The 25,294-nt window shown below is 38.8% G+C and overlaps 2 protein-coding genes across 2 annotated transcripts; one reads left to right on the forward strand and one right to left on the reverse strand.

Annotated features, from left to right (window-relative positions):
* The first annotated feature begins 3,038 nt into the window (after window positions 1–3,038).
* LOC116260829 (heat shock protein 16) lies at window positions 3,039–9,376 on the forward strand. Its single transcript, XM_031639344.2, has 6 exons — window positions 3,039–3,447; window positions 5,521–5,634; window positions 5,744–5,954; window positions 6,506–6,620; window positions 6,710–6,868; window positions 9,080–9,376. Exons 1-6 carry the CDS (start codon window positions 3,355–3,357, stop codon window positions 9,114–9,116), a joined length of 729 nt encoding a protein of 242 aa, XP_031495204.1. The 5' UTR covers window positions 3,039–3,354; the 3' UTR covers window positions 9,117–9,376.
* Window positions 9,377–18,147: 8,771 nt separating this feature from the next.
* Window positions 18,148–19,524, reverse strand: LOC116260018 (40S ribosomal protein S26-1-like). The gene is made up of 5 exons (XM_031638078.2): window positions 19,393–19,524; window positions 19,200–19,292; window positions 18,958–19,042; window positions 18,478–18,608; window positions 18,148–18,377 (listed from the first exon to the last, which is right to left on the reverse strand). The coding sequence occupies exons 1-5, from the start codon at window positions 19,393–19,395 to the stop codon at window positions 18,312–18,314; spliced, it is 378 nt and encodes a 125-aa protein (XP_031493938.1). The 5' UTR covers window positions 19,396–19,524; the 3' UTR covers window positions 18,148–18,311.
* Window positions 19,525–25,294: the final 5,770 nt, after the last annotated feature.

The following is a 25,294-nucleotide window of genomic DNA, read 5'->3' on the forward strand; positions in this document are numbered from 1 at the left end:
CCATTCGTTGGAGTCTCCCGTCGAAAGCCCCCAATGCCTCCTCCATTCTCACGCAGTTGTTCTCTGCTGCCGCCATGGCCCCTCTGGCTATAATTTTGTCTCCCATGGAGTCCCTTCGATCATCTTAACCTGTGGCATTGACAGGCTTTGATACCCTCAGCTAACAACCACTCACGCGATCTTCATAACCATAAGATTCGTACTAAAACCAATTTTAAAATATCAAGTAGCATCTATGCAAAACTCATAAAATTAAACATAACAATCCTAAACTAATAAAAGATGCATCTTTGTTAGTCATGTAATCTACCACGGAATGACTACTGTAATGATCACATATCAAGTCTCGCATGTGACCATCTAACTGAAATAACATGCAACCATATGTAACTTAGAGCATAAGTACATATTCTCTTCAACAGCGTACATTCACTTTTACAATCACTCTCTCTAAATCATCTAAAACGAAATAAAAATTCCTTAAAATTAACATAATCAACTATTTTAAAAATAATATGAACCGTGCTCAAGTCAGCTAAGTTTCCTTGCCTTGGCTGTTGAACTAACTGCTTTGCTCTGGAGTTCTAAATAAAGGAATTTCATGTATAATCCACATTCAAACATTACACAGATAGGCATCAATATCTCTGCTACTGATAAGCTCAAATGGATAACATACATTTTTGTTTGTCAGATTTAGTTATCAGCTTGTAGCCCTTTATAGGACTACCGATTTGATTTTACACGCATGCGGTAAGCATCTGGAGACTATGAAGATTGACTACAAGCATACATGGCAAATATGTGCTCTAGATCTAGCTGTTAAATAGATATGGAGCTAGTAAATCGCTAAGGGGTACTAATTATAAAATTTAAAATTTTGAGGAGCACCAATAGGTAAAAGAGAAAAATTATGCTCCAATATGTAAAAGAAAAAAAATGATCTGAAATATCATTATCAATATATATATATATATATATATATTTATTTATTTATTTATACACTTTGTCTGCGTGGGCAGTTGCTCACACCTGCCATCGCCCTTGCTGCAAATTGGACATGCATGGTGAAACGGTACATCGTAGTACTGCCACTAAGAAGAGATCGGAAGTCGAGAAAGATCAATCATGCAAACTCCAAAGAATTGTCATTTTTTTAGGGAGGTGGACCTCCAGAAATGACATTAGTAATTGTGTGGGGGTGGGAGAGGGTGCACCAAAAACCCTGGGGCTGTTTGGATTGCTTCATTCCAAAATCAGGTTTTGGGCGACTTTCAGGAAAGCTCAGTTTTGACAAAATACAGTTTTATAAACCAGTTAGGTCATTCCAAAAACCAGGTTTCGGATGTGTCGTCCAAACAGAAAAATCAAAGTTCTCTTTTCTTTTTTTTTTTTTCTTGGAAATTTTACCATGAAAAGAGCTCCCTCTCCATCAAATACAGCCCCAAAAACTGTAGCTGATGGAGGTGATTCTGCACCAATGAATTTTTTACAGCCTGAACAGACTTGGCTTATTAGTTTTCTAGATGAGCAGCTGCTAAAACACTGGGTAGCAAGGGGCAAGGGAGGAGCCAAGGGGGGCCCACATGGGCCCTGGTTCTACTCATTTTTTTTTTCAAAAAAATTTACATGTACATTTTAGAAAAATTTATTTTTCTCATATAAAAATTTTGAAAAATGATATTTTGACCTGTGTCAAAATTTAGAAACTTTAATTCACTTCCCTCCTCCTTCCAAATGAAAAATTTATGGCTCCGCCCTTGGCAAGGAAGGTCATTGGGCTTTTGGATTGAAAATAGATTACTTGTTTTTAACGCTGCTAAATTGATCTGATTATAATAACGGGAATGGAAGCTGAGCTGCTTTCTTTAGTAGGGGGAAGATATCCCAAGAAGGCTTAAGCTCCTCCCTCTTTTTCCATATTTTCATAATCCAAGCTGCTGCTTTAGGATCTTGGTGGGGAGCCAAACACTTATCAACTAACCTGAGCTTTACTTGGTAGCTAACCATCCAACAATATCTGAAACTCATGAATGCCATTTATTCATAAGGAAAGAGCTCTCTCTCCCTTTCTCACAGTCGAGCACTCGAATCTTCAAAGCTTCCATTCATCAGTGCATGTTTAGTTATACTTACATATGATTTTATTGAATAAAATTGTTGAATCGATAAAAGGGCTAAAAGAGTTACCAATGTTCATTGCAAAAAACGGAAACCCAATTCGGGAGCACTTCATTCGATTTGACTCATCAACTTTCATTATGTTCAAAGGAACCAGGCTTAAGGTTACAAGATAGATAAATTCTGCCCCAAAAGAGGGATGCTTTAAAACATTACAAATTTGGTAGTTTTAGATGTATTCTTGCAAATTTTCTAATATTTTGTTATTGGATCTAATTCCAAAATAGAGGAGCAAACTACAAAGCCAGTTCAACTGTGGACTTAAAAATTACCTTCCTAAGACCCGTAGTTAGTTCAGTTCTACTCTCGAGGGTCTGGTACAACAGATAGAACATGGGTTGATACGCAGTCAATATCTGTTTTGACCTTTAATAATGTTAATTTTCTGTACTTTAAAAGAGAGAACATGAATATGTATTCCGTGACCATAAAACAAGCATGAAGGAAAAGTAAAATGCTGAGTCGGGCTGTCTGCAGGTACTCGGTAGGGCCTTATAATTTTTTAAATATTTATTTTATTTATATATATATATTAAATATTTTATTATTATAATTAATTATATTTATATATTATTTCATATTAAAAAATATTTTTTAATTTAATCAAACCTTTGAACTCGGATTTTAATGATCAAGCCAAACTTAAACCCAGCTGGCAGACCCAATGTCCAGTAGAACTCGAGTGGTTAAACTCTTACTCATCCGCATAATTAGTCTATACCAACCCGACTGTGGGGCTCACAGTAATCGCAGGGAAGCAAAGGCAGCAAGGCGTATCACGTGTCTCTCAATCAATCATGGCATTTGCAGTTACAAATATCAAGGGTGCTATGACAGTGGCGACAGTACCCGTACGGTTAAGACCATGGATAATTTCTTCTCGCTCAGTTGGCGCTATCTACTGCAGCAGATATTTTTGCAGGTCAGTCCCAAGCAATGAAGACGAAAGCATAAAGTATCTGCTATCTCTTGGTCTGGGTCCCGCTTCGCCACCTGCTCTTGTAAAGATCCTGAAAATCTGGGCTAGATTTTTAGCAGTGCCGATCTTGAATCCACTCACTTAAGAAGAGAAACCCAGTACTTCTTTGTAGGTGCTATCAGGAGGGTATCCTGTTTATCTCCGCAACTATAACTTTACGTTGATTTGGTTGGCAACTGGGCAGAAATTTTTAGATGGACAACCAGATAGTGCAGAGGAGGATGTCCATGATTGCTTGCCACCTTGGTGGGAGTGAAGAAGTGAAGGGGAATCATCTCTTCCCCATGGTAAATTCTGGACTCATGGCTCTCCTGGTCTTCGTTTGGTTGTCATGTTGTTGGTTATAGATTCTTTTTCCAGCTTCGAAAGCAAGAAAGGATATTGGTTTGGAGATGCTGTTTTTTCTTGCCACATATCTGGTTTTCGTCTGCTTGATTTGATTAGTGTGGTTACTAGTTTATTATATGGAGAAAGTTCTGCAGATTTCCTTTTACTTTTTCTTTCCTCTTTGTGAAATTTCCGATTGATTTGATTTTCTTTAATCAGTCTTTATTTGTCGTTCAATATTTGAAGGCTGTGTTTTGGGCAGTTCTTAATGAGTTTGATTGCTTTTTTTTTTTCCTCTTCCTTTGAGAATTTTACTGATCCTTCAGAGATTCTTATCATCTGACCACTTGGTCATTGTCGGCTGTGCTGTTTTGCTATCTGTGCTATGCTACGCTTTGTTTGTTGACCTATTTCTAGAGAATCTACTGGAATTTAAAAACTTCAGGAGTATGTCCTATCCTATGGAATTGGTGGCTTCTACGATTGAGTTCAAGAGAGGCAACTTTACTCCTCCGGTATGAAACATATTTCGGTTTTTGAAGGAAAATCAATATTACATCGCCATACTTGGAAATTTTATGTTATAGTTCGCAATAATAATAAGAGCTATCCTCTAAATTTCCAGCATATATGTTTAATTTTCATTGTTTATTTTCATTTCTTATAGAAGCTAGTAACAGATCCTTTTTATGTTTTCATCAAAAGATGCTAGTAAAATGCTTTCTTTGTTTATCCTTTTCACTTTGTCTAATTTTTCATGTGTCTGACATTTTTCTCAAGATTTTTCCTAAGCAAATCACTTTTTGAACTTCACAAAAAAATTGGGGAAATCCTCAGATGAGACGGAAATGCCTTGAACTACATGTGTAGCTTGGCTAAAGCTACTGATGAAGCTGCAATACTTTTGTTTGAAAAATTGGTGATGGGATGAATTTGTTGTCTTTCTTGCTCTTCCGGGTAAGTGGTCTAGGGGATGGTTCATGTTGGGGCACCTTGTATTAGTTTTGTAGTATGTTTGGACTCCATTCATAGCAGATGATTCATTTGAGTAGTGCAAGTGATAAAAAGTAGTTTTTCAAGCCTTTAAAAGTGTTTGGATCCCAGTAGTTTGTAAGGTTCTGTTCTGATGCTGCTGACCTTTGCACCTGATTTTCTATTTGTGCCTTGAAACAACATATTGTTGACACAGATCTGTCAAAATTTTATCATCAAATGTGGTTTTCTGCCACAGTGATTGTTAACTATGAGTATATGCTTTAGCATTTTGGGGAATTGTCAGGTTGTTGGCAGGAGGGGAGGGTGGTGGGGGTGCAGCGGGGTTGTTAAGCAGTCTTGGAATTTACACAAATATATTAGGGAAACTGAACCTGATGAACTTATATTTACTTAAATATGAATGTGGCAATGTAATGCCAAACATATTATTGAAGTGGGCACTGGAATTCTAAATTGTATAAGATATTGTGTGATGAAGCACAAAAAGCAGGATGGCATGTTGATTGTCATGCATTTATTCTACTATGTTCTTATGATAATTAAGTCAAGCATGACAGTGAATCTTCGCTTGGTTCTGCTTGCCTATAATTTAAATTAGTATGTACTATTTAAGCAACAAAGTTTCAGAATTCACAATAATGGCTTTGCAAATATGGAGAAAGATCCCATCATCATATGCGTATTGCGGATGTAATTGTCACGAGATGACGAGAAAAGAACATGTCAGAACAATTTGAATAGATGTCCACTCTTTTCTTCATACTTTCATTTCTTGAATTTGTTTTGTTTCTTGATTGAGTATACATCGACATGTGGCATGCTGGTTTTATAGTGGCAAAAATAGTTTTTCTGTTGCTTTTTTAGGAATTATGAAAGGATCATTTAAATGTGCCTTCTCATGCATGTCAGTGGAGAAGAACATAGAAATTTAAGAAACGCACATGTATTGTGTGATTAATTTCTTTGATCTTTCCCAGACAGTGGTCATGTAATGGTCTTATAAAAATACTGATTTTGGTTTCTTCTTGCTGTCCTAGAACTGCAGTGGCACAATCAGCTCTGTTACGCAGAGGAGGGATAACAGAGTGCTCTTTGCACGCCAAGGGTCAGCATTTCAAGCTTGCTTTATGCGTCAAGTTTCAAACAAAGAGGTTTCCATTTTGTCCTGATTTTTGAGTGCTATGAAAAGAACATTCATAAGATGGAATTTTGCAGCATTTTTAAGTTCAAAATTTGGTTAATGTTAATTCACATCAACAGGATAATTGTTGTGAGCCACCTGCATTTGCTAGACCAGTTCAGAAGTCTGCTTATTTTCCAAAATTCATAGAGTGCCAAACTATTGACAACTTTGATTCAGTTGCATCTGAGCCTCCTAGATTTTCAAGGCCTGCAACTGCTTTAAGTAAGATCTGTGAATTTGTAGTCGAAGAGAAACAACCTACCACAAAACAAACTGATAATATTTGTGGTACGTATATCTATTCCTAATCCTATGTTTTTTGGTTGTGTTCTTTTGGTATTAATCCTTAATATATTGGTCATCTGCTCAATAATATTTGTGGTACGTATATCTATTCCTAATCCTATGTTTTTTGGTTGTGTTCTTTTGGTATTAATCCTTAATATATTGGTCATCTGCTTAATAATCCTGCAGTATTTCAAGAATCTTTTATCTTTATCCATAGTCCCAATTGTACAAGTCAAGCTCTGCAGCAGAGTTTCTGCAGTTGTTCCAATTTTTATTCTCATGGAACTAAATTTGGTTGTTCGTATTTGTTCATAGGCTAGTCATATGTTAGTACCATGGCTTATACCTAAAAAAAAAAAAAAAAAAATTAAACGCAACTAACAATTTTTTTTGTCAATTTCAAGTGTTTTCATGTGTTTGGGGAGCTTTTTTTCACATTAAATGTGCTCTGCGGTTGCAAAAATGCTTAATGCCTCATACAACAGCATCATTTCAGAGCTTCAACCTAGCATTTCATTTCTTTCTGTTGACTCCTCCGATCTCTGACACAGCTCAGGAATGGTCACCGCGAATGGATGTTGCAGAATGTGCATCTCATTATACTGTTACAGTAGAACTTCCTGGTGTCACTAGTAAGAACATAAGAGTTGAAATGGATGAGAAAAAGTATGACTTTCTTTGGCTTATATTGACTTAATGGAATTTGATAACTTTTCATTTTAAAAGTTTAATCTGCAAATCTTTTCTTTGTCTAGCTTGGTGGTGTCTGGGAGACGCTTGAACATATGGGGTCTCGGTGGCAGTAGGGATCCAACAGTTACATATCACAGGAAGGAAATTTCTCAGGGTCCATACCAGATTGTCTGGGTTCTTCCCAACAATGTGAATAAGGACCATGTTTCTGCAGAGTTTGTGTAAGTTTCCTACATAAATTTTCGTCCTAATCCTTCTTTGCTCTTCCTGTTTAAATCTTAACTTGAATAGCAAGTTATAATACTGTCAATGCAAGAATCCTTATCTGAAATTTACCTTGCAAAAGTGCCTATGAAAATGTCCACATATGGAGTTATATGCTTGACAAGATTATTTCAGGATGAACTACTGAATTCCATTCTAACCTTTTCAGTATTCTTTTACCACAATAGTTGGACGGTGCGGGTAAATCATGTAGCTGTCCTAGACAGTGACAAATTATAGGCTTGTGGAGAAAGTATCTAGAGGCCTCATTATTGAAAAAAATGTTACTGAAGTACATGAGCTGACAGGTTCTTACACAGGTTTTCTTGTTTAGGATGTTTAGAGATACCAATGTAGTTAGTATCAATAGAAGATTTTGTTGAAAAAAAAAGTATTTGCAGAATGATATGTTTCACGTAGAGCATGTCTGTTGCTTATCATTTTCTGGTATTTAGCAGGTAAGCCATGTAAGCCCTTGAATCTAGTCACTGGATTAGGATAGTGACATGTTCTTGGCTTTGAGAAGCTGAGGCTAGTAGCTAATGCAAAAATATGTCAAAAGAGTAGCTCTATGCAAGATCCGTTTTGTAGCTCTAGTAAAGCAATATTGCACTTGGAATCTTAGAGCATTGAAATTGATGGGAAATTCCTAGAAAGATTCATGTCATGTGTTGGAAAAGCTATAAGACAACCACAATTTTCAATTGTAAATAAAGTGACCAGAAAGTCTGATCATTGTGCCATATTTTTGACACTAGAGATCAGATTTCTGTTCACCCACCGACTAGGAAGAAAGAGGAAGAAGAAGAACACGGAGAGAGAGATACATGAGAAAGAGATGGAGAGAAAGGAGAGAACAAGGGTTCCAAGTGGCATCCAGGCCTCCAGAGATGTGGATGGCTCTGATACTATGTTGAAACGTGTTAGAGAAAAAAACAAAATCTATTTCATTAACCCTTAATCTGTACTTAACTAGAGGTTAGTGAGAAATTGCAGAGAGGTCCACCTTATAACAGCTTTAATCAAGAAATATTAAAAACTTTGTTAAATTGCAACTAACTACCGAAAATAATAAATATTCCTCTCAACATTAACACTAGACTATTTTGAAATTTCATTTAAGTTTTTGTACAAAAAATAGAAGAAAACCATTATAGATATCATAACTTTTTTTTTTGGATTTTTTAAATTATTGAATTTTTCTGAGGAAAACAAACTTCACTATTCACCCAAGAAAAACCTCTCCAATAAAGTTCTGAGAATAATATCCATGAGAGTGATTTAATTTTTTTTTTTTTTAGGATTTGTGGATACAACAGGTTTCTGCTTTATAGATCTGAGATTTTTGTTGCACTCATGAATGTAGGTACAAGAAATGCAATAAGGCTGCTTTTGACCAGCTCGGTTCTAAGATCTGTGGTTGATCTGAGATTCCTGCAAGTTTGAAAAATGTGGATCTCAGATCAGTGTCATATCTCTATCCACTGTTTTCTATGTAAAAGAGATTTGGAAATTGTGCATCTTAAATGTCTGAACATTTAATTTTTCTCAGCGCAAATATCTCCTCCAAGTGTTTGGTGAACCTTCTCTACTTCAGGAGTACTGAACCTAGACTATCACACATCATGTGACGGATTTTTTTTTTTTAAAAAATAAAACAGTAGAACAACTGATGAACTGAGGGCATATTATCCTTCAACCATTGTCATACATTTTTTGCACTGTTTTCTTTGTCATACTTTGCATGCATGTGTAGAATCACCAAGTGGACGTGTCTACTCATAACATGTCGAACTTTACAGTTTCTGTCAGCATTTGCAGTGACATGCCTTTTCTTCATAAAGTTTATCGATTTTGCTCTATTGATCTATAACTTCCTTTATTAGAGCACATAATGGTTAATGTTAGTGAATATGCTTCTGGTAGTGTTGACTATTCAGCAGCCAGGTCTGTTTGATATAAGAGCAATCAAATTGTCTTCAAAATCTATTTAGCTGCTTAAGCCATCTACATATTTATTGTATTGCATCATTAGCATTTAAACTAAGTGGAACTCAGTTCTAGTTTGAGCTTTGGTGGTTGCAATCTTGCTCTATTTCTTCCGGCTTCAACTTCTTGTTCCACACTAATTTTGTTATGACTATTTCTGTATATGTTTGTGGTTACAGAGATGGATTCCTGCGGATCATGCTACCTAAAGTATGAAAATGTGCAAGATGGACCGATAGAGACATCTTCATGCATATATGTAAAATTCACTATGGAGAATAGCTTCATGTAAAACTCTACTATACGTGGAAGTTACATTGATAAAATGTGTTTTCTCGTAAAACTTTTTTTATATGTATATGACAATAGTAAAATGATTACTATGATTAGCAGAAGTGGAATTTCAAACAAATGTTAAAGAGCACCTTTGGGTTATTAATGAACATAATCTGCAGATAGATGGTATTGATTGGCTACTGTGGTTTAGGAAATCAATTCCCAGAAGTTTCTGCTTCCACATGATTGTGTATGAAAGAAATTCTCTAAATGTCTGCCTCATGTTTTGTATTCTTTGTGTTGCACCAATATGTTTAGCATGGCTCCTACGATTGGTGTGGAGTCATGACACTTAGATTCTTCTTTGGCCTTGTAACCAAAGGTTGGCTTGTCTTGTCTTAGACATATAATGAGCTCTTTACATTTAACTGTTAGCAAAGGTTGGCTAGCGAAGCTTCAATTGGCTTCCTTTAATAAGATTGCAATTTTTATATTTTTGTTTTTCTTTTTTGGCAATATCGAGTTAGGCAGATTTCTCTACTAAAATTATGCCAAGAAACGAGACTTAAGGGATGTAGCATAGGTGGTTGGGCATGCGGTTTGTTGAAAGCACGTCATCGGTTCGATTCCATGGGTGCTACTGCCCTAGCACTGCACTGCAAACTGTGGGTTCATGATAATCTTTGATGGATGTACTATACCTCACTTAGGTTCTCGATACAACACATGACCTCAAGGATAGGAGGAGTGGAAGGCCTTTGTGCCTCTTTTCTTATACAACACATGACCTCAGGTATAGGAGTGGGAGGCCTTTGTGCCTCTTTTCTCGGCAATGGTTTGTTAACCTTTTGCTCACCCGAAATTAACAATAATATAAAAACTACATAGTATAAACTTTAATATATGGAACACATAAACTTCAATTGGCTTGGACATTGGAGTGGGCATAATATGATTGTGAGAAAAGAGTTGGTTGTTTCCTAATGATAAATGTTAAGATATGAAAAAGGTTGGTTATAAGAAATTCAAGAAGGATAACCTTCTGCTAGAGCTATTATGTTAATGTATGTGAGGAATGACTTGATTACAGTTTTATAAGAAGACTCAATTGCAAGATACATATTTAAGCTCTTGCTAGGAAGCACTTGCAATGTTATTAGGACGATATCCTTCATGTATAAAATAAAGAAAAACAATTATAGGTTTTGATATTACTCTTCCTGCTGCATCTAAGTTCTTTAGCAATTATATATTAACATCTTACCCATTGGGTATGATGTTAATAATTGCTAAGAACTTAAAAGCAATATTAAAACTTTGGAAATATCTAAAATTAGATATTTTTGTACACGATCAAAATGAAAGTTTGCCTAGACTCTACAGCTTACAGAAGTATCACAAAAAGGATACCACAACCCTTCCGTTCACAAAACAGCAGGTGAGGATTATTGATCGCTAAATGATGAGTAGCTTCAACAGAAAGGGGAATATCTGCCAACAAAAAATAGGTCGAATATGTGGCCAGATCTTATCAAGTGGCAGACCAACAGGTCTAAAACCTCTGAGCAAAGCCTCAAATTGATTACACCATAAGTGATTGTTGCACCCGATAAGAGTGGCTCCTTTGGAGTGATCATCTTCCTGCCTAAAATCGTTTAGGCATAAACCCAAAACCACAGTCACAAATACCGTTTATGGGTTTTAAATGATGAAATTTTTTTCAGGTATAATACACCAAAGTTGTTTTTCTCAGTAAAATCTAGGTAAATTAAAAAAAATAAAAAAAAATCCTAAAAATAAGATTCAAAAAATGCAAAAATAAAATGCAGCAATAGAAAATGTGAAAAAAAACTCCAAAAAACCACGAAAGAAACATTCTTTCGTGTTTTTATTTTGAAGTTTTTATTTTTCTTTTTATCTACTTTTTCATAAACACAAGTTTTTTTTTTTCAGTTTTATAAAAGTTCAAAAGGACTTATTCTTACTTGCACCAAAAATTCTACCAAGCCGGAGACCACGTTGGGGGCTGAGCTTATGAATGAGGAAGAGCCTCTCCTATGCAGTTGTCACTAAGCTCTCATGTCCCTCGGCAAAAATCGATTTTCTGGAAAACAGATTCTCAACACTATTTTCTCCCCCTTTTAGAAAAGTCTGCGACATGAAAGGTTCCTTTCTCCACGCTGTAGCCAGATAAGTGGAAATGTCGCTTCTTTCTCTCTCATATGCGTTATACTTTCCCGCTTCTCCCGCGGTCTTAGATACATTATACAAGAGGAAGCTACAATAGGAGGAACCTCTTTTCCACGTGTCGGCAAGTTCTTGAGTCGATTGGAAAATCCATCCTCTGGAAAACAAGTTCTCCAAACATTTTTCCCCTCCCTCGTCAACTAAAGAAATCTGCGATCACGGCATAGCTGCATAACGGGAAATCTCTCTCTCTCTCTCTCTCTCTCTCTCTCTCTCTCTCTCTCTTGCTTCTCACTTTCTACAATGGGAAAGCTTACTATCCTCTGCTTTCTGATCCTTCTTTCTTTATTGTTCTGCACATCTAATTCCTATGATTCCAGCCGTAGAAGACAAATTGGAGCCTCCCTTGAGTGTAAAGAGAGGGCTTCTAAAGAGGAGTGCGTAAAGAACTCGAAGTGTCGATGGTGTACGAGCGAGGACATCGACGATATGTGCTTCAGTTCTTCAGAGGCATGGAGACTTCCTCAACAGATCTTTACCTGTAACTGAAGGCCTTCCTTATGGTACTTTGAGATACCAAATATGTTGCATCTCCGTTTCTCTTCTTCTTCATTCTTGGTTAGCCAACAATTTTCGATATCTTGCTGGACGGATGAAGTATAAATTGCATGTTGTAGTTTGTTAGGAGATTTTCGGAAGTGTGTTTTGATCTTACTTGTGTGGATCTGATTATATAAATTTTTTTTCTTTTTTCCCCCCTGCTTGATGACTGATGAGATTGGCATTGGAAGAAAACGTTTATGTCTTCGATGTGATTTTCTGGAGATCTAATTGCTCTCTGATTGGCTTCTGCTGCTCTCTCTCTATCATTGTGGTTGATGGGTATTGGTGAAATTGCCCAAGGACGTCACCCTTGAGAAAATTCATGAAACTAATTTCTCCATACCGGCGTTGCCCTAAAATCGTCTTGGCTTCCGCCAAAATTCAGTGCCCAATTTCGTGAGTATGTATGTACAGATTCATGACGATTTCTGAAATCTTTTGCTCCTCCATCTCCCAGACTACCCAAAGGACCGCATACGAGAAATAAAGGTATGGATGAACAAAATATGGCCTTATATATTTGTGCTCAAATTTGAAAGCTCCTGGTGACTAGTATCACTGACCTCTTCCCAGGGCCTTCAGTTTTCCCTCAATCCCCTGTGATGATGCTGGAAGAGTTTGATGTTGAGTTCATAGATTGGATAGGTCTTAAAATTTGAATGAAATGCATACCCAACCGTTCCTTTCAAGTAGAGCTAGTTGTTCCCATTGCAATTGTTGGTTTCAGTGCTTGGATATGTACAACAAAAAAGTGACCTCGCTGACGTGTAAATCACAAATTTTATTGACCTATATACGCAGTATGCCGATCGATTTAGTGGTGATTCTTTTGGCTCTTCATCATCTTGAAACTCTTGACCTTTTCTGCTGCATCCAAGCATGCGTACTGGCTCGACATGCAACATCTGCTAGGGAAGCTATGCATGAGGGGTTGCTCAACCATGTACATTGTCTCAATGTTTTTGTGTTGTGAATTTTACAACTCATTCAATCTCAGGGAAAGAGATATCCGCTCGTGTGCCGGAAATGATAAAACTCCGATCTGCCTGAACTGCTTGCTTGCTTGCATGTCAAGGATAAGTATTTTTTATTCTCTTCCTTTTTGCAATTGAACCAAGAAAAAAATGTTAGGCAAAAGACCTTATCTTACTTAAGATGATACAGAAATTCACTGCGATCTTGATTCCAGAAAAGTAGTCTCTTTGCTTGCTGTAAACAAATGATATCTTGTTGCATTTTTCAATGTTTGAACCAAGAAAATGTTAGGCAAAAGACCTTATCTGACTTAAGATGATACAGAAATTCACTGCGATCTTGATTCCAGAAAAATAGTCGATTTGCTTGCGGTAACAAATGGTATCTTGTTGCATTTTTTAATGTTTGATGGAGAAATATGCGCTAGCAAATCAGGCAGTGGAAGTGAAGCATTTTTCTTTTGATAATCTTAAGTGCACCTTCAATATAGATAATGAAGAGGTAGACTTAGTGAGATGATCTATCACATAAAAATGTCTGCGTAATCTACAAAACACCATCTGCTCTTTCAGCTCAAAGTGCAGATCTTACGATATGCAATAAAACCTTTACGTAAGGAGAATGTAGAAACCCATCTTTCTTGGGCTGCTTTACTACAAACTTTGGACAGGATCGATAGCTTTTCGAGAGAATCTTTACTAAAAAGCTTTAGCGAACAGACTATAGATCATTCTTCTGTGTACGCCAATATTGATGTTCTTACTTCAAGTGGGGTGAATGATTGTTGAAGTATTCTTGAAGTTGGATTGAAAATAATATTCACGCATGCATTTTGTTTTCTGTGACTGAAAACGAGTCTGCTATGTACATGCGTACTAAGACCAGGCCAAATAAAGGAGCAGCATGTGAAAAACAAAGTATACAAGAATACATGGAAAAGGGAGTTTCATTTTTATATGATGGTCTTTCTAACAGGTGCACAGTCCTTTAAACAAGCTTAGTAACCAGTTCAGTTCACTAGCCAACAGGCCTTCCCTGCTAGTGTGATGTTTATTTCAAATATTGTAATGCAAACCGAGTAACAGTTTTTGTGTTCCTTTCCTGGTGTTTTCCAGTTTGCTCATAAGGCCTTTTCCTTGAAAGCATTAATGTTTTACTATTGTACACCTTCTCTATGTTAAATGTACACAGACTCATAAATGGCAGTATGAAAGGAAAACCATGAGGGTCATCGTTTATGGGGAGCCGTACCCTGGAGCTGGAAGAAGAAAAGATCGCATTATCAATATGATTTTGAAAATGTGAACTTAATATGACCAAGGAGGATACAAAAACTAGTGCAGAAATTCACGGGCGAGAATAAACAGTAGTTGGCAAAACCAAAGGCTATAACAGGAAAACTGCGAACCTTGCAACTTCCTCTCACCTTAAATATCTCCTGGCTATTTTACAGCAACACATGTTATTTGATATCTGTACACAGTAAATATGTAATATTGGCTTACTCGTCATAGTTACATATATGTTTCCTACCACAAGTATAGATAATTGAAATCAGCCAGCTGCCTGATATTACTAATGGCTAAAAATTTAAAACCCATCGCTGAAAGTACAATAACTGTTGCAAAAATTTACTACAAACCATCGTGATGCTATGACCTGTTGCTAAATTTTTATAAAAGTTATTGTACTACAAACCATCGTGTTCTTGTGGTTAAATACTTTTTATAAAAGTTTTAAATTTTTAGTCATCCAACAACATTATGCTGCTAGGTCAATCATTCATGGAGGGAGCTGTTAATGCACCCTTTCTTATGCCAATTTGAAACTCGATTCCCAACAAAACATCGACCGACTAGGCTGCTCCACGCTATAAACTAGAATAATCTAAGTAAACGTGAAATAAGGAGGAATTAGCTCAAAGTTAAGGAAATCGATTCTCAATCACAATCAGAGTTGACAATTACGGAGCAAGGAGCCCTATGTACATAGACTAGGAGACACTGACTAGTGAGATGGGAAGAGGAACTTTCCAAAACGATGATAACCAAAATTAATCATTCCTGATCTCAATATATGTCCTTTTTAAGATATTAACAAATTAACTTCAAAATGCTAGAAAGGTCATATATTGAGATGAGGAAGGTTGGAATGCTACTTAAAAATGGGCAAGTATCGAGATCAGGAATTATTAACAAATAGCGTTGCTGCCTAAAGGTGAATCAGATGGAAAAGTATCCACATGCCCCCAAGTATTGGGGCCAGCTATAGGTCAGTGGAATTGTTATGTCCATCACATTATTTTTTATTGAGTACCTCTCGAAGTGCAGAAATTTCCATATCCTTCTAGGGATTCCGTTCACTAACTCAAAGTTTATGGCCAGCCAATTGAATTTCTTCTTCATTGCTCGTCGTATGTGTAAAACTAACTTCGGGATCGCCCACAGTAGGAGGGATAGCGTTGGTGCTCATTTTTACAGGCTCGATCGATGGACAAGCTAATAAGTCATATCTATCTTCATTCAATATTCATTTAGAAGATAATTCAAACCTAAAATATCATTTTAGATTGAATGAATCTAGTAGACGCAAGTTTAATTTCGATTAAGCTCTTGTATTAATTTGATTGGAGATACCTCAAACAGGCCGAAGCCTCCCCCCTTTTCCCGTGCTCCCGAAGTCCAGTGCTACTTCGTGACATGAGTGAAAAGCAATACATCCATGAACTAAAATATCACACATCCATCACTTGCAATCCAGAGAAAGGCTTATCAAAATCGAACTAACAACCAAATTTTCACCAACCCACGAGGAACTTTGCCTTGAGTTCCCTCTTGAGGTCATTCCATTAATTACCAGAGCCCTTCTTGATTAAACATTTATAAAGTTTGCTCAAGTCTTGATAGAATAGCAAAAACACTTAGTTTTGATTTCTTTCAATTAAACTCGTAACTAAAAAAAAAAACAGCAGTCAAACGAATGAAAAGAAGAAATTCAAACTTAAGTCTGTTTTGCTTAAGCAAAAGCAGTTGTTCTATCAAGCTCCAGTTGGACAGCACTCGTTGGTCCCCCAACTGGTGATAAAGGTTGAAAGATGAAGACCGTCAAGGGGAAGAGATTGCAATAAACTATCTTCGTTGGAGGAAAAAAGAGAAAGAAAAGAAGAAGAAAGACCCCTTCGAAGCGGGTTATTTGAGGTCACTGTTTGTCTACGCATCTTCGATGTCAAAACATTGCAAAAACCAACATTCTGAATCCGAACCATTTTACATGCATATCGAATTTGGCAGTGGAAGCCATCAACAATATCCTGCTCCAACAAGATCATTGGGGGTAGGTTGGTAGAAAAAAACATTCCGCAAGTGTTCTACCGATCTACTTCAAAAATTGAGACATATTCACAAAAGACCCGTTGTACGACCTGCTAATGCATCAGCCTGCATCACTGATTTCGGCTTCCATGTTCAACTCCATCTTGTTGAATCTCATAAGGACAGAAAGTGGGACTTCTGCCTAAGAAAAATAGGCTTAAGTGTAAGATGTTTCATGCCGTTTATCTAGATTCCAATACCTTTACATATTTCATGCGGTTGCTGCAAATGCCCTTTTCCTTTCAACATCACTAACATAGTTTGCGATTATTGCAACCTCGGAAGAATATGTTCTTTCACAATATGCGTGCATGCGAGAAAAAGAAAGCCAGCTTCGGCTACACCACATATGATCACATTCTTCTACATTTCATTTAAATACATACCGCGCAGCGTTTGGTCAACCACAACAAAGCTACGACTGGAAGCACAACTTGTGAGAGAGGCAGGCGAAGGATGAACCAAAAGAAAAATGAAAAAAGTGCACAACAACAAAGCCTTGGCAGTGTTAATCTCATTCTCATATAATTGAAAGCAAGAATTCAGAAACTAAAATGGGGTTGGACAGATCCCAACCAACTATAAGCAACTACACCCCAAATGTTCATGCACGCAACTCATTCTTTCCATCTTCATTTTTTGCAAACCAAGAAAAAAATTACAAATACGTGGAATGTACATCGAAACAAATGTTTGAGCCTTCCAGATGTCACTTCCATTCATGACTTTTTTTGTTTTATTTCCTTCACAAAAGTAACATTTCAATTGGAGACATAAGGGTATTAGATGGCTTGGAGGTTTAATCGATGGTGGTTACTTCTAAATAAACATTAAAGACTTTCAAAAAAAAAAAAGAGCCTGGGGTTCATCTAGGGACACTCCTGGACTCCATCTTCGTAATAAGCACTGATGAATACCATTCAATCATCACCAGGCAGCAAAGCATGCCAAGGCATCCTGGCGTAGCCTGCTGCGATGGGTTCAATAGCAAGAAGAATTCCACCGATTAGCACACAAGAGAATTAACATTTTTAAGGGCAGTACATCTTTGGACATGAATATGTTGAATGCTGTGAAGAACTTCAATTCATCCATCAAAGATGAGACATCTGTACACATCGGAGGAACAGATTTCAAACAAAATTCTACAACAGATATCGGAAAATATAGTTCCAGGTCTACTTAGGCCGTCGGCAGCAAGAGCTTATACGCAGTTAATTTGCATTAGTCACCTCATTTGTCATATCTTATGTCATAGATAGTTGCGTATTCACGTCCCAAATTTTAAACTGTGGCTGCAAAACAACATTCAAGTAACTAGTTTTCAAAGATAAAATAGTAACTAGTTTTCAAAGATAAAATCTCTAATTTATAGTTTTAGCTTCAGCCTTCCACTAATCCCTACATATTTTTGTTACTTTCTCATCAAGGCCTGCTCCCAAACACATACCCTCTAGATATCAAACAAATGCTTGTACTAATTGATTGCTTTGAAGAAGGAAAACTTACTGATCCCTTCTATCACTAACACAATTCAACAAAAAATTAACCAATCAATCCTAGCAACAGCTGCGGGACAAAAAAAAAAAACTGCACCAGCAAAATTGACGGCCCAAATGCTAAATAAAATAGGTAAGAACTCGCCCATTCTTTATCAACGTGTCCTTATAACCGAGTGACTTTACCAATTGTCGAAATAAATGCAAGTGGAACAAGACGAGCATCATACACATCACTTAGCAGTAGCACCAGCACGTTTACCATCACTACTATAATCATTGTCAGAGCACAGTAGAACGGAAAAGGAAACAAGGATGAAAAATAACAACAGACGATAAAGAACCAATGCAACGGATAAGCTTAATAGAAATCCATCTTAGCGCCGAGTATCCAAAATCCACGAGTAGACCTCAAAGACTCCGACAAATAACAAGGAAACTCAACCAACCAAAATGCTTCGAAACTACACGAAAAAGGAATTCCAATGCCAAAATAGTGATCACGGGCGAACGGGATTTGCCGGCGCACCTGGGCGAGGAGGTTGCCCAGGCTTTCCAAGATCATCCTGGAAAAAGAAATAGACAAAGGACGATCAGCAAACAAACGAACATGTAGAGAAACGGAAAAGAAAGAGAACAAATATTTCAGGAAAAACAAGAACGCACCCTTCTTCTGAATCTCTGCGGTGGCTCCCGGTTGCGCCTGGCAGTGCGCGATCGCACGCGAACCACATGCGAGTGGATAGCGCAGGAAACACAGTATTGCATCTTTGCGTACAGCTTAGGGAGAGTATATCCTAGCAACAAGTAAACTCAAAATCAAGCTATGGATTGGAAAAGAAATATAACACCAACAACTCGTGTTCTGATTCAACAACATAGAATCAGCTGCTTTAGTGCACCCATTGGACAATAAAATGGAAATAAGTTAGGATACATCATCTTGAAATCATTGCAAAGTTTTCCTAGTTCATCCATAAAAGGGGCGCCCTAATCGCCTACCAACTACCACAAAGACAAACGAATGACAGAACCAAGATAATAAAAAGAAGAAAATGGGAAACTGATTCTACACCTGTGAAACATTCAAAGAAAGTGAGCTAAACAAAGCGAATTACATATAAGGGGAGAGATGAAAAGGGTTACCATCATAGACGCAGGCTTCTTGTACATCCCTAACAGCGGCTTGCTCTACGATGTTGCGGACGAGAAACCTCTTGATGGCCTTGTCCTGAAGACAAGTCAAAACCAAACCAATTCCAAATCAGAATTAAAAACCCCTAAGAACAGCATAAAAGATAAGCATGCCAGCACATCGATGCATTTAAGCCAAACTAATTTCAGAAACCAATACAGACAAACGACCAGATCCACAGGCACAGAGAGACCTTAGGGCAGCATTTGCCGCAGTTGGAGCAGCGGATGAAATTGACGTGGCCCCTCCCGTGCTTGTTGCGACCGCCATTCCTCCTCTTGAACGTCTGCAGCCAAATCGAAAACACGAAAACCAAATTAGGAGAAGAAAGTTCAGGAAAGATGAGGTGAATCGAGCGAAAGGAACACGGTGGAGGCGAAACTGACCATGATTTCACAGAGAGAGCGAGAGAGGCTGCAGTTGGGGTTAGGGGTCCTCAAGGGTTTCTAGGGTTTCGTTTTATAGCTTTCAGCGGGTCGGGTATCTGTTGGATCAGGTTCTTCGTGCAAACACACCAGACTTGCACATTTGGATTTGGGCCTTCTGTTCCGAACAATAATATCGGATCACAAAAAATGAATCCCGATTCTCACCCATATCAGTTTATTCGAATCGGCCAGCAAAAAGTCTGAATCACTCGGAATCTGAATAGTTAATAAATGGAATTAGAGAAAAGAAAACAAAAATAAACAAACATATACTGTTAAAGTTTTAAAAATATGCCACAAGGTTCCCTTCAATGGGTGCATGTTAGATCAAACCGGGACCAATACGATTAAAATAAGCCAATTCTAACACATAATGGCTGATTTTACCAACATCGATTGTGGCGGCATTGAAGGTAGGCCTGGACATCCGACCAGCTCGGCTTTGCTTGATCAGAGTTAAGTTTGATGCTCTAAACCCGAGTTCGGGTTCGACCTGGCTAAAATAAAAAATTATTTTAAAAAATATAAAATATTTTTTTAATATAAATATATTTTTAATAATACAATATATCTTGTTAATAAAATAAAAATAATATTTAAAATTTATTAAACGAAATCGGCCATGTCGAGCCATGACTTGATCAAGCTAGGCACTGACCACTCATTGGATATCTGGCCCGATGCCCACCTCTAATTGAATGTATGCTTAAAATATATAGATTAAGAGTTGCTATGCCCATTTTCGGTCTTGGGTTGTTCTGCCATTAAACTTAAAAGTTTTCACAAAAATTTAATGACAAACTTTATAGGATTTAAATGATTAGGGGATCTAAATCTTATAGGGACATTTATAGTTTGGAGCCATAGTGAACAGCAGTTGCCTGCCCAGACCTGAGACATCTACCCGATGCCAATGGTTTTGTTCAAGGTTATAAATATTGATCTTAGCATCGTATCGATTTGATTAGCGATACATTGGAATTTTTAATTACTGTCATCAGCATGTACTTAAGGATGGCCGTCAAGTTGGCTGAGGCCTGGCCCAAAGCTCAACACAGATGGGTTCAAGCTACCCCAAAACTTTTTCTAGCAGCCCAAAACTGGCCCGGTCGTGCCCGACCATCAATTTTATACCATCGGGTTACCCGATTTATTTTAATATCTCAGAAACCCTTAGTGATGTGCTAAGAATGTCATCGATAACACATGATGAGCTTTTAATGGAGTTATCGGCCATGATCTACAACCATGTTTACCCATCGTTTGTGTCTACCAGTAACACAATCCTCTCTACGGTCTTATGTGGAGTAGATGAAACCTTCTCTCTGAATATCTCGAACCATCTCTCCAAACCTCTTGAAGTCTCTCACTCTCTCTCTCTCTCTCTCTCTCTAGCCTTTTTGGAGAGTGGAGGAACATTTCCCTCTCCCCCCTCTCTTTTTTGCATGTGCTATGGCTGCAATATTAGCATAAAAAGAAGTTTTTGTGCTTCATGTGAATATTTTACTCTCTAATGTTCTTGTAAAGAAAAAGAAAACTTCAAGTGAATATTCACTCTTTCACAGCAAGACAAAGCTTACTATGGTGGATGTCACCCAGTGCTACCGTATCCACGCCCTTAATCCTCCATTTAGTTAGATGTAGTAAGGTTTTCCAACCCCAAAAATGCTCTGCTAGATCCATGAGTCATGCTTATCACTTTCAACAAGCCACATTTCGTGGACCTCATGCCAACCCCTCCATTACTGCAAGGTTCCACAATTATTCCCATTTCATCATATGTATATATCTAAGGAAATTCCACCATAATTCAATTAAGTCTAAAAATAGTTCCTCATGGGATTTTGAATGGAAAAGGGCACATTCATTGAGGTAGCATCTGCCAACAAATTAAAAGGAAATTGTGTTCCAAAGAAAAATTCTTTTGGCCACTTTTTTGCACTAAGAGATCATTTGAATGCGGTGAAATGCTACAGCATAAACAGAACAAACACCTTTTCCATGCCGTTGATGCAAACACTGGCCACATAATCTTTTCCACAATTTCTCCCTCTCCATTGATTTTGCAGGCTCTTCTTGTGACGTTCGTTGTTTGGCAGGACGGGTCGGGTCAGGGTCCAGACCCGGACCCGAGCCCCTCACTCGTGAGCGAGCCCGACCCCGCCTCCCCTCCCCCGTCTTTCCTTCTTCTCCGCCTTTCCCCCTCTTCGTCTGCTACGACAGTAGCTTGGTGAAGCTCGAGGGCGGTGGGTGGAGCAGCGGCGAAGGTGACTGAAGGGGGCAGCGGCAGCGACGGCGACAGAGGTGGCAGCGGCGGCGGCGGCGGCTTGGTAAAACTCTCTCTCTCTCGTTCTTTGTTTCCCTTCTCCACCACTCTCATGTTCCTTTGCCCTCCCTATCGAATGCTCTCTCTTCCTCTCTCTCGCCCCTCTCTTTTCCCCCCCCCCCCCTTTCCGATAGCCCTCTCCCACACGGTCCCTCTCCTTACTCTCCCACCGACTCTCTCTTCTCTCTCGTCCTCTCCCCTCACTGCCCTTCTTCCCTTTTTCTGTCTGAATCTCTCTCTCTCTGTCTTCCCTTGCCTCACGTATCCTAAGTGAGCTCGTTCTCCCCATTTTCTTTCAAATTGTTTTTCCCCTTATCCCAATCGAGCACTCCCTCACGGTTTTCAACCTTGTTTGTTAGGATTCCAGCTTGGAAAACGTGTTTTCCCCGTCCTAGCAGCGAGTAGGCAGTGTTGGTGGTGGAGGTTTAGCACGATTTTTGCCGTTCGGGGACCGATTGATCGTTTGAGGTGACTGCCGGAGGCGTTGCAGCAGTTCAAATTCTTGATTGAGGGTGAGTGAGACCTAATCAAGCCCAAATTATTGACTATTATCTTTTAGAGCATGTATAATTATGGTTCGAGCATGCTAGAGCTTAGAATTGATGATTTTGGGACGCATGTTAGTAATTTTGTTTTTGGGGGAAACTTAGGATTTGCGTTGGAAAGTGATGATTCATGTATTTAATGATCGTTTAAGCATGATGGATTAAGTTTCGAAGCTTTAAGGAAACATGGTAGAGATTGTGAGGTTGTGGAGAAGTTTTGGAACCGTCTTAGGGAGTGTAGCGCAGACTTCGGTGAACGGGTGTATCATGAAGTTAATTAGGGATATATGCGTATTGGGATGTGACTTGAGGTTGATGTCTTACTTAAAGAACGTTATTGAGGAAGGAATTAGTGATGGTTTGATTGATGATTGAAGGCTTTGATAATTCGAGGCAACGTCAAGACGTAAAGGATGAGGCCTTGTGGAGAGCTCGTTGGTCGACACTACCTGTCGACACCCTCTTGAGGCGACAACCCGTGCCTCAAGGATTTTATTTTTTGTATCTGTTCGTTTCTGTTTGAATGGTGTAGGCATCTAGTAGAAACCTTATTCTCGTTTATGTTTGCAGGTGCACCGGGCTCATCCCATCGACCTTGAGTTCGAAGCTTGAGGCATTTTGAAGAATTTGGTGAGCGCGCCACAGGTATGGCAACTTTCCAGGCAAATTCCTGCCTGGGGCAATTGTGTGATTAGGTGCTCCTAGGATCAAGGGATCCTAGGATTGTGATGTTAATTGATTGACTGTTTTGTGATTGAGTATGTGTATGTTGCTTACATGATATGAATGGGTTAGAAAGATTATTAGTCATTCGATTTAAAAATGTTACGCATTGGCATGTGCATGCTAGAATTGATATCTGTTTAGGACAGATGAGGTGGGGTATCGAGTCGAGTGTTTCCTCGACCCCAATTGTGCATTAGAAAGCATCATAGAATGATAACTGCATAGGACAGCTATGAGCCAACCGCAGATCGAGACTACTCTCTGTGGATTGGCTAAGTTTTTCGAAAAGGTGATTGACATGATTGATGTGAGGATTGATGTGATGATTGATATGAATGTGTATGTTGTTGCATATGCATTGCCATGGACAATGATGCAAATTGATGTTTTGGAGGGTAGTTGTACCCGTATGGTATGACGGCTAGCAATGACTGTTACTGTATGTATAGACCTCATGTGGAGGTAATCGGAGGTGTGGGTGCACTCGGGAAGTGTACTAACCTCGTGTGCTAGCCAGTCATCTTGTGAATGTGTAACTATAATGATAAGAATGAATAACTAAGAGATGAGAGGCCAGTGGGATGTGGCTATGTGTTTGGGAGACGTCCCCCTTGATTGCCACTGGTCTCGCCTGTCAGAGCGCAGGCGGTGCAAGGCCCCAGGGTTCTGTTGTGTGTTGTGCTTGGAGCGTTGGGCTCCTGCCTTCTCAACCTGGGTGTCCTAGGGAAGGCTGAGTATCTCACCTTGGATTTCACACATCCAGGGATGAGTGCTCTACCGCTGCAGCGGGTGAAATGGATCCATACTGTTATGGGCCACCACGGGGGTTGTCTCTCGGTTGTAGGCCGCCCGCGGTGTGCACATGCCTGTGTTGCACCCACAGGAACTGTTAATGCACTAAAGTTAATGAAAATGCAATGTGTTTGACAGAATGCATGTGACTGACGTATATGCGATTGATATGAATGCAAGTGTTATGTTTAAGCATGCTTCGCATGTGACTGATGTTGTGTTAGTGTGGCCATCAAGTGGCTTTTACGTGTCGCACTCAGACGCGACATGACGATAGATGGGTTGATATTTGTCCCATTATTTGAGCCTTACTTGAGAGGGTTTGGCATTTTCCTGGCTTGTTGCCATACTGCGAAGGCTGAGCCTTCAGTTGTTTTCTTTTTCAGGTTTTGGCGGACCCGGGGCAACAGGTTGAGCGGATGGCTTCACTCACATCCTACTGGGGTGGTTTTGGGATTGTCGTTTGTAGTGCCGGCGCGTCATGTTTTGGTTTTATTGATGTCTTCTTTTTGTTAGGCATCAATGTTATTGATTTTGGAGCATTTTGGTCATGCACATAGATGTGAATTTGTATGAAACAAAATGGTTATATTAATTAAAGTTCGCCCCATTGTTTTGAATTGCTTGGCTCATCGTCTTTTTGAATTGTTGGGTAGTCACACCTCGATTGCTTTATGTTTAGAAAAAAAAAAAAATAGTTTGAGTGTTAAAAAGGTCGGGGCGTGACAGTTTTGGTATCAGAGCCATGGCAAACCCCATTATAGATGTGAGTTAAAGCCTATCTGTGAAGTCGTGTTGCCCAGGTACGCATTTGTTTGATTAGTTGGTTATTGTAGTTTTGATTTTTCAAGTATAGGTATGTAATGTGATCTGTGTTTTGAACTTCGTGCTAATGCACGTTGTGATTTGACTTGTGAGTTTGGTATTGGTCGTGATTTGAGAATTAAGGATCTTGTTTGTACAGATGGAATATCATCGTAGGGGTAAGAAGCGAGCTGGGCCGTCTTCAGAGGCACATAGAGAGCCCAGCCCAACCCATTCTGATGCGCATACTCTGCGGGGTGACAGTGCGACAGAGCCCCAGTATGCCCAGCTAGGTGGGGGTGCCCAAACCCCACCGAGACAGACTCCGCCAGTGGATCAGCAGACTATATTGCTGACCACGTTGCAGACGCTGACCACGTTAATGCAGTCTATGGTCGGTACTAAAGGACAAGCTTACTTCTGCCCCTATTCTAACGCTTCCATCAAGTCATTCCGGTTTTGTGGTGTACACTGATGCTTCGGGGATCGGATATGGTTGTGTGTTGATGCAGCATGGCCGTGTAGTGGCTTATGCATCAAGACAGTTGAAAACCAATGAGCAACACTACCCCACTCATGATTTGGAGTTGGGAGCAATCGTATTCGCATTGAAGATGTGGAGACACTATCTTTATGGTGCAACATTCGAGGTGTTTACAGATCACAA

Source organism: Nymphaea colorata, chromosome 9, assembly GCF_008831285.2.
Source record: "Nymphaea colorata isolate Beijing-Zhang1983 chromosome 9, ASM883128v2, whole genome shotgun sequence".
Classification (NCBI taxonomy): domain Eukaryota; kingdom Viridiplantae; phylum Streptophyta; class Magnoliopsida; order Nymphaeales; family Nymphaeaceae; genus Nymphaea; species Nymphaea colorata.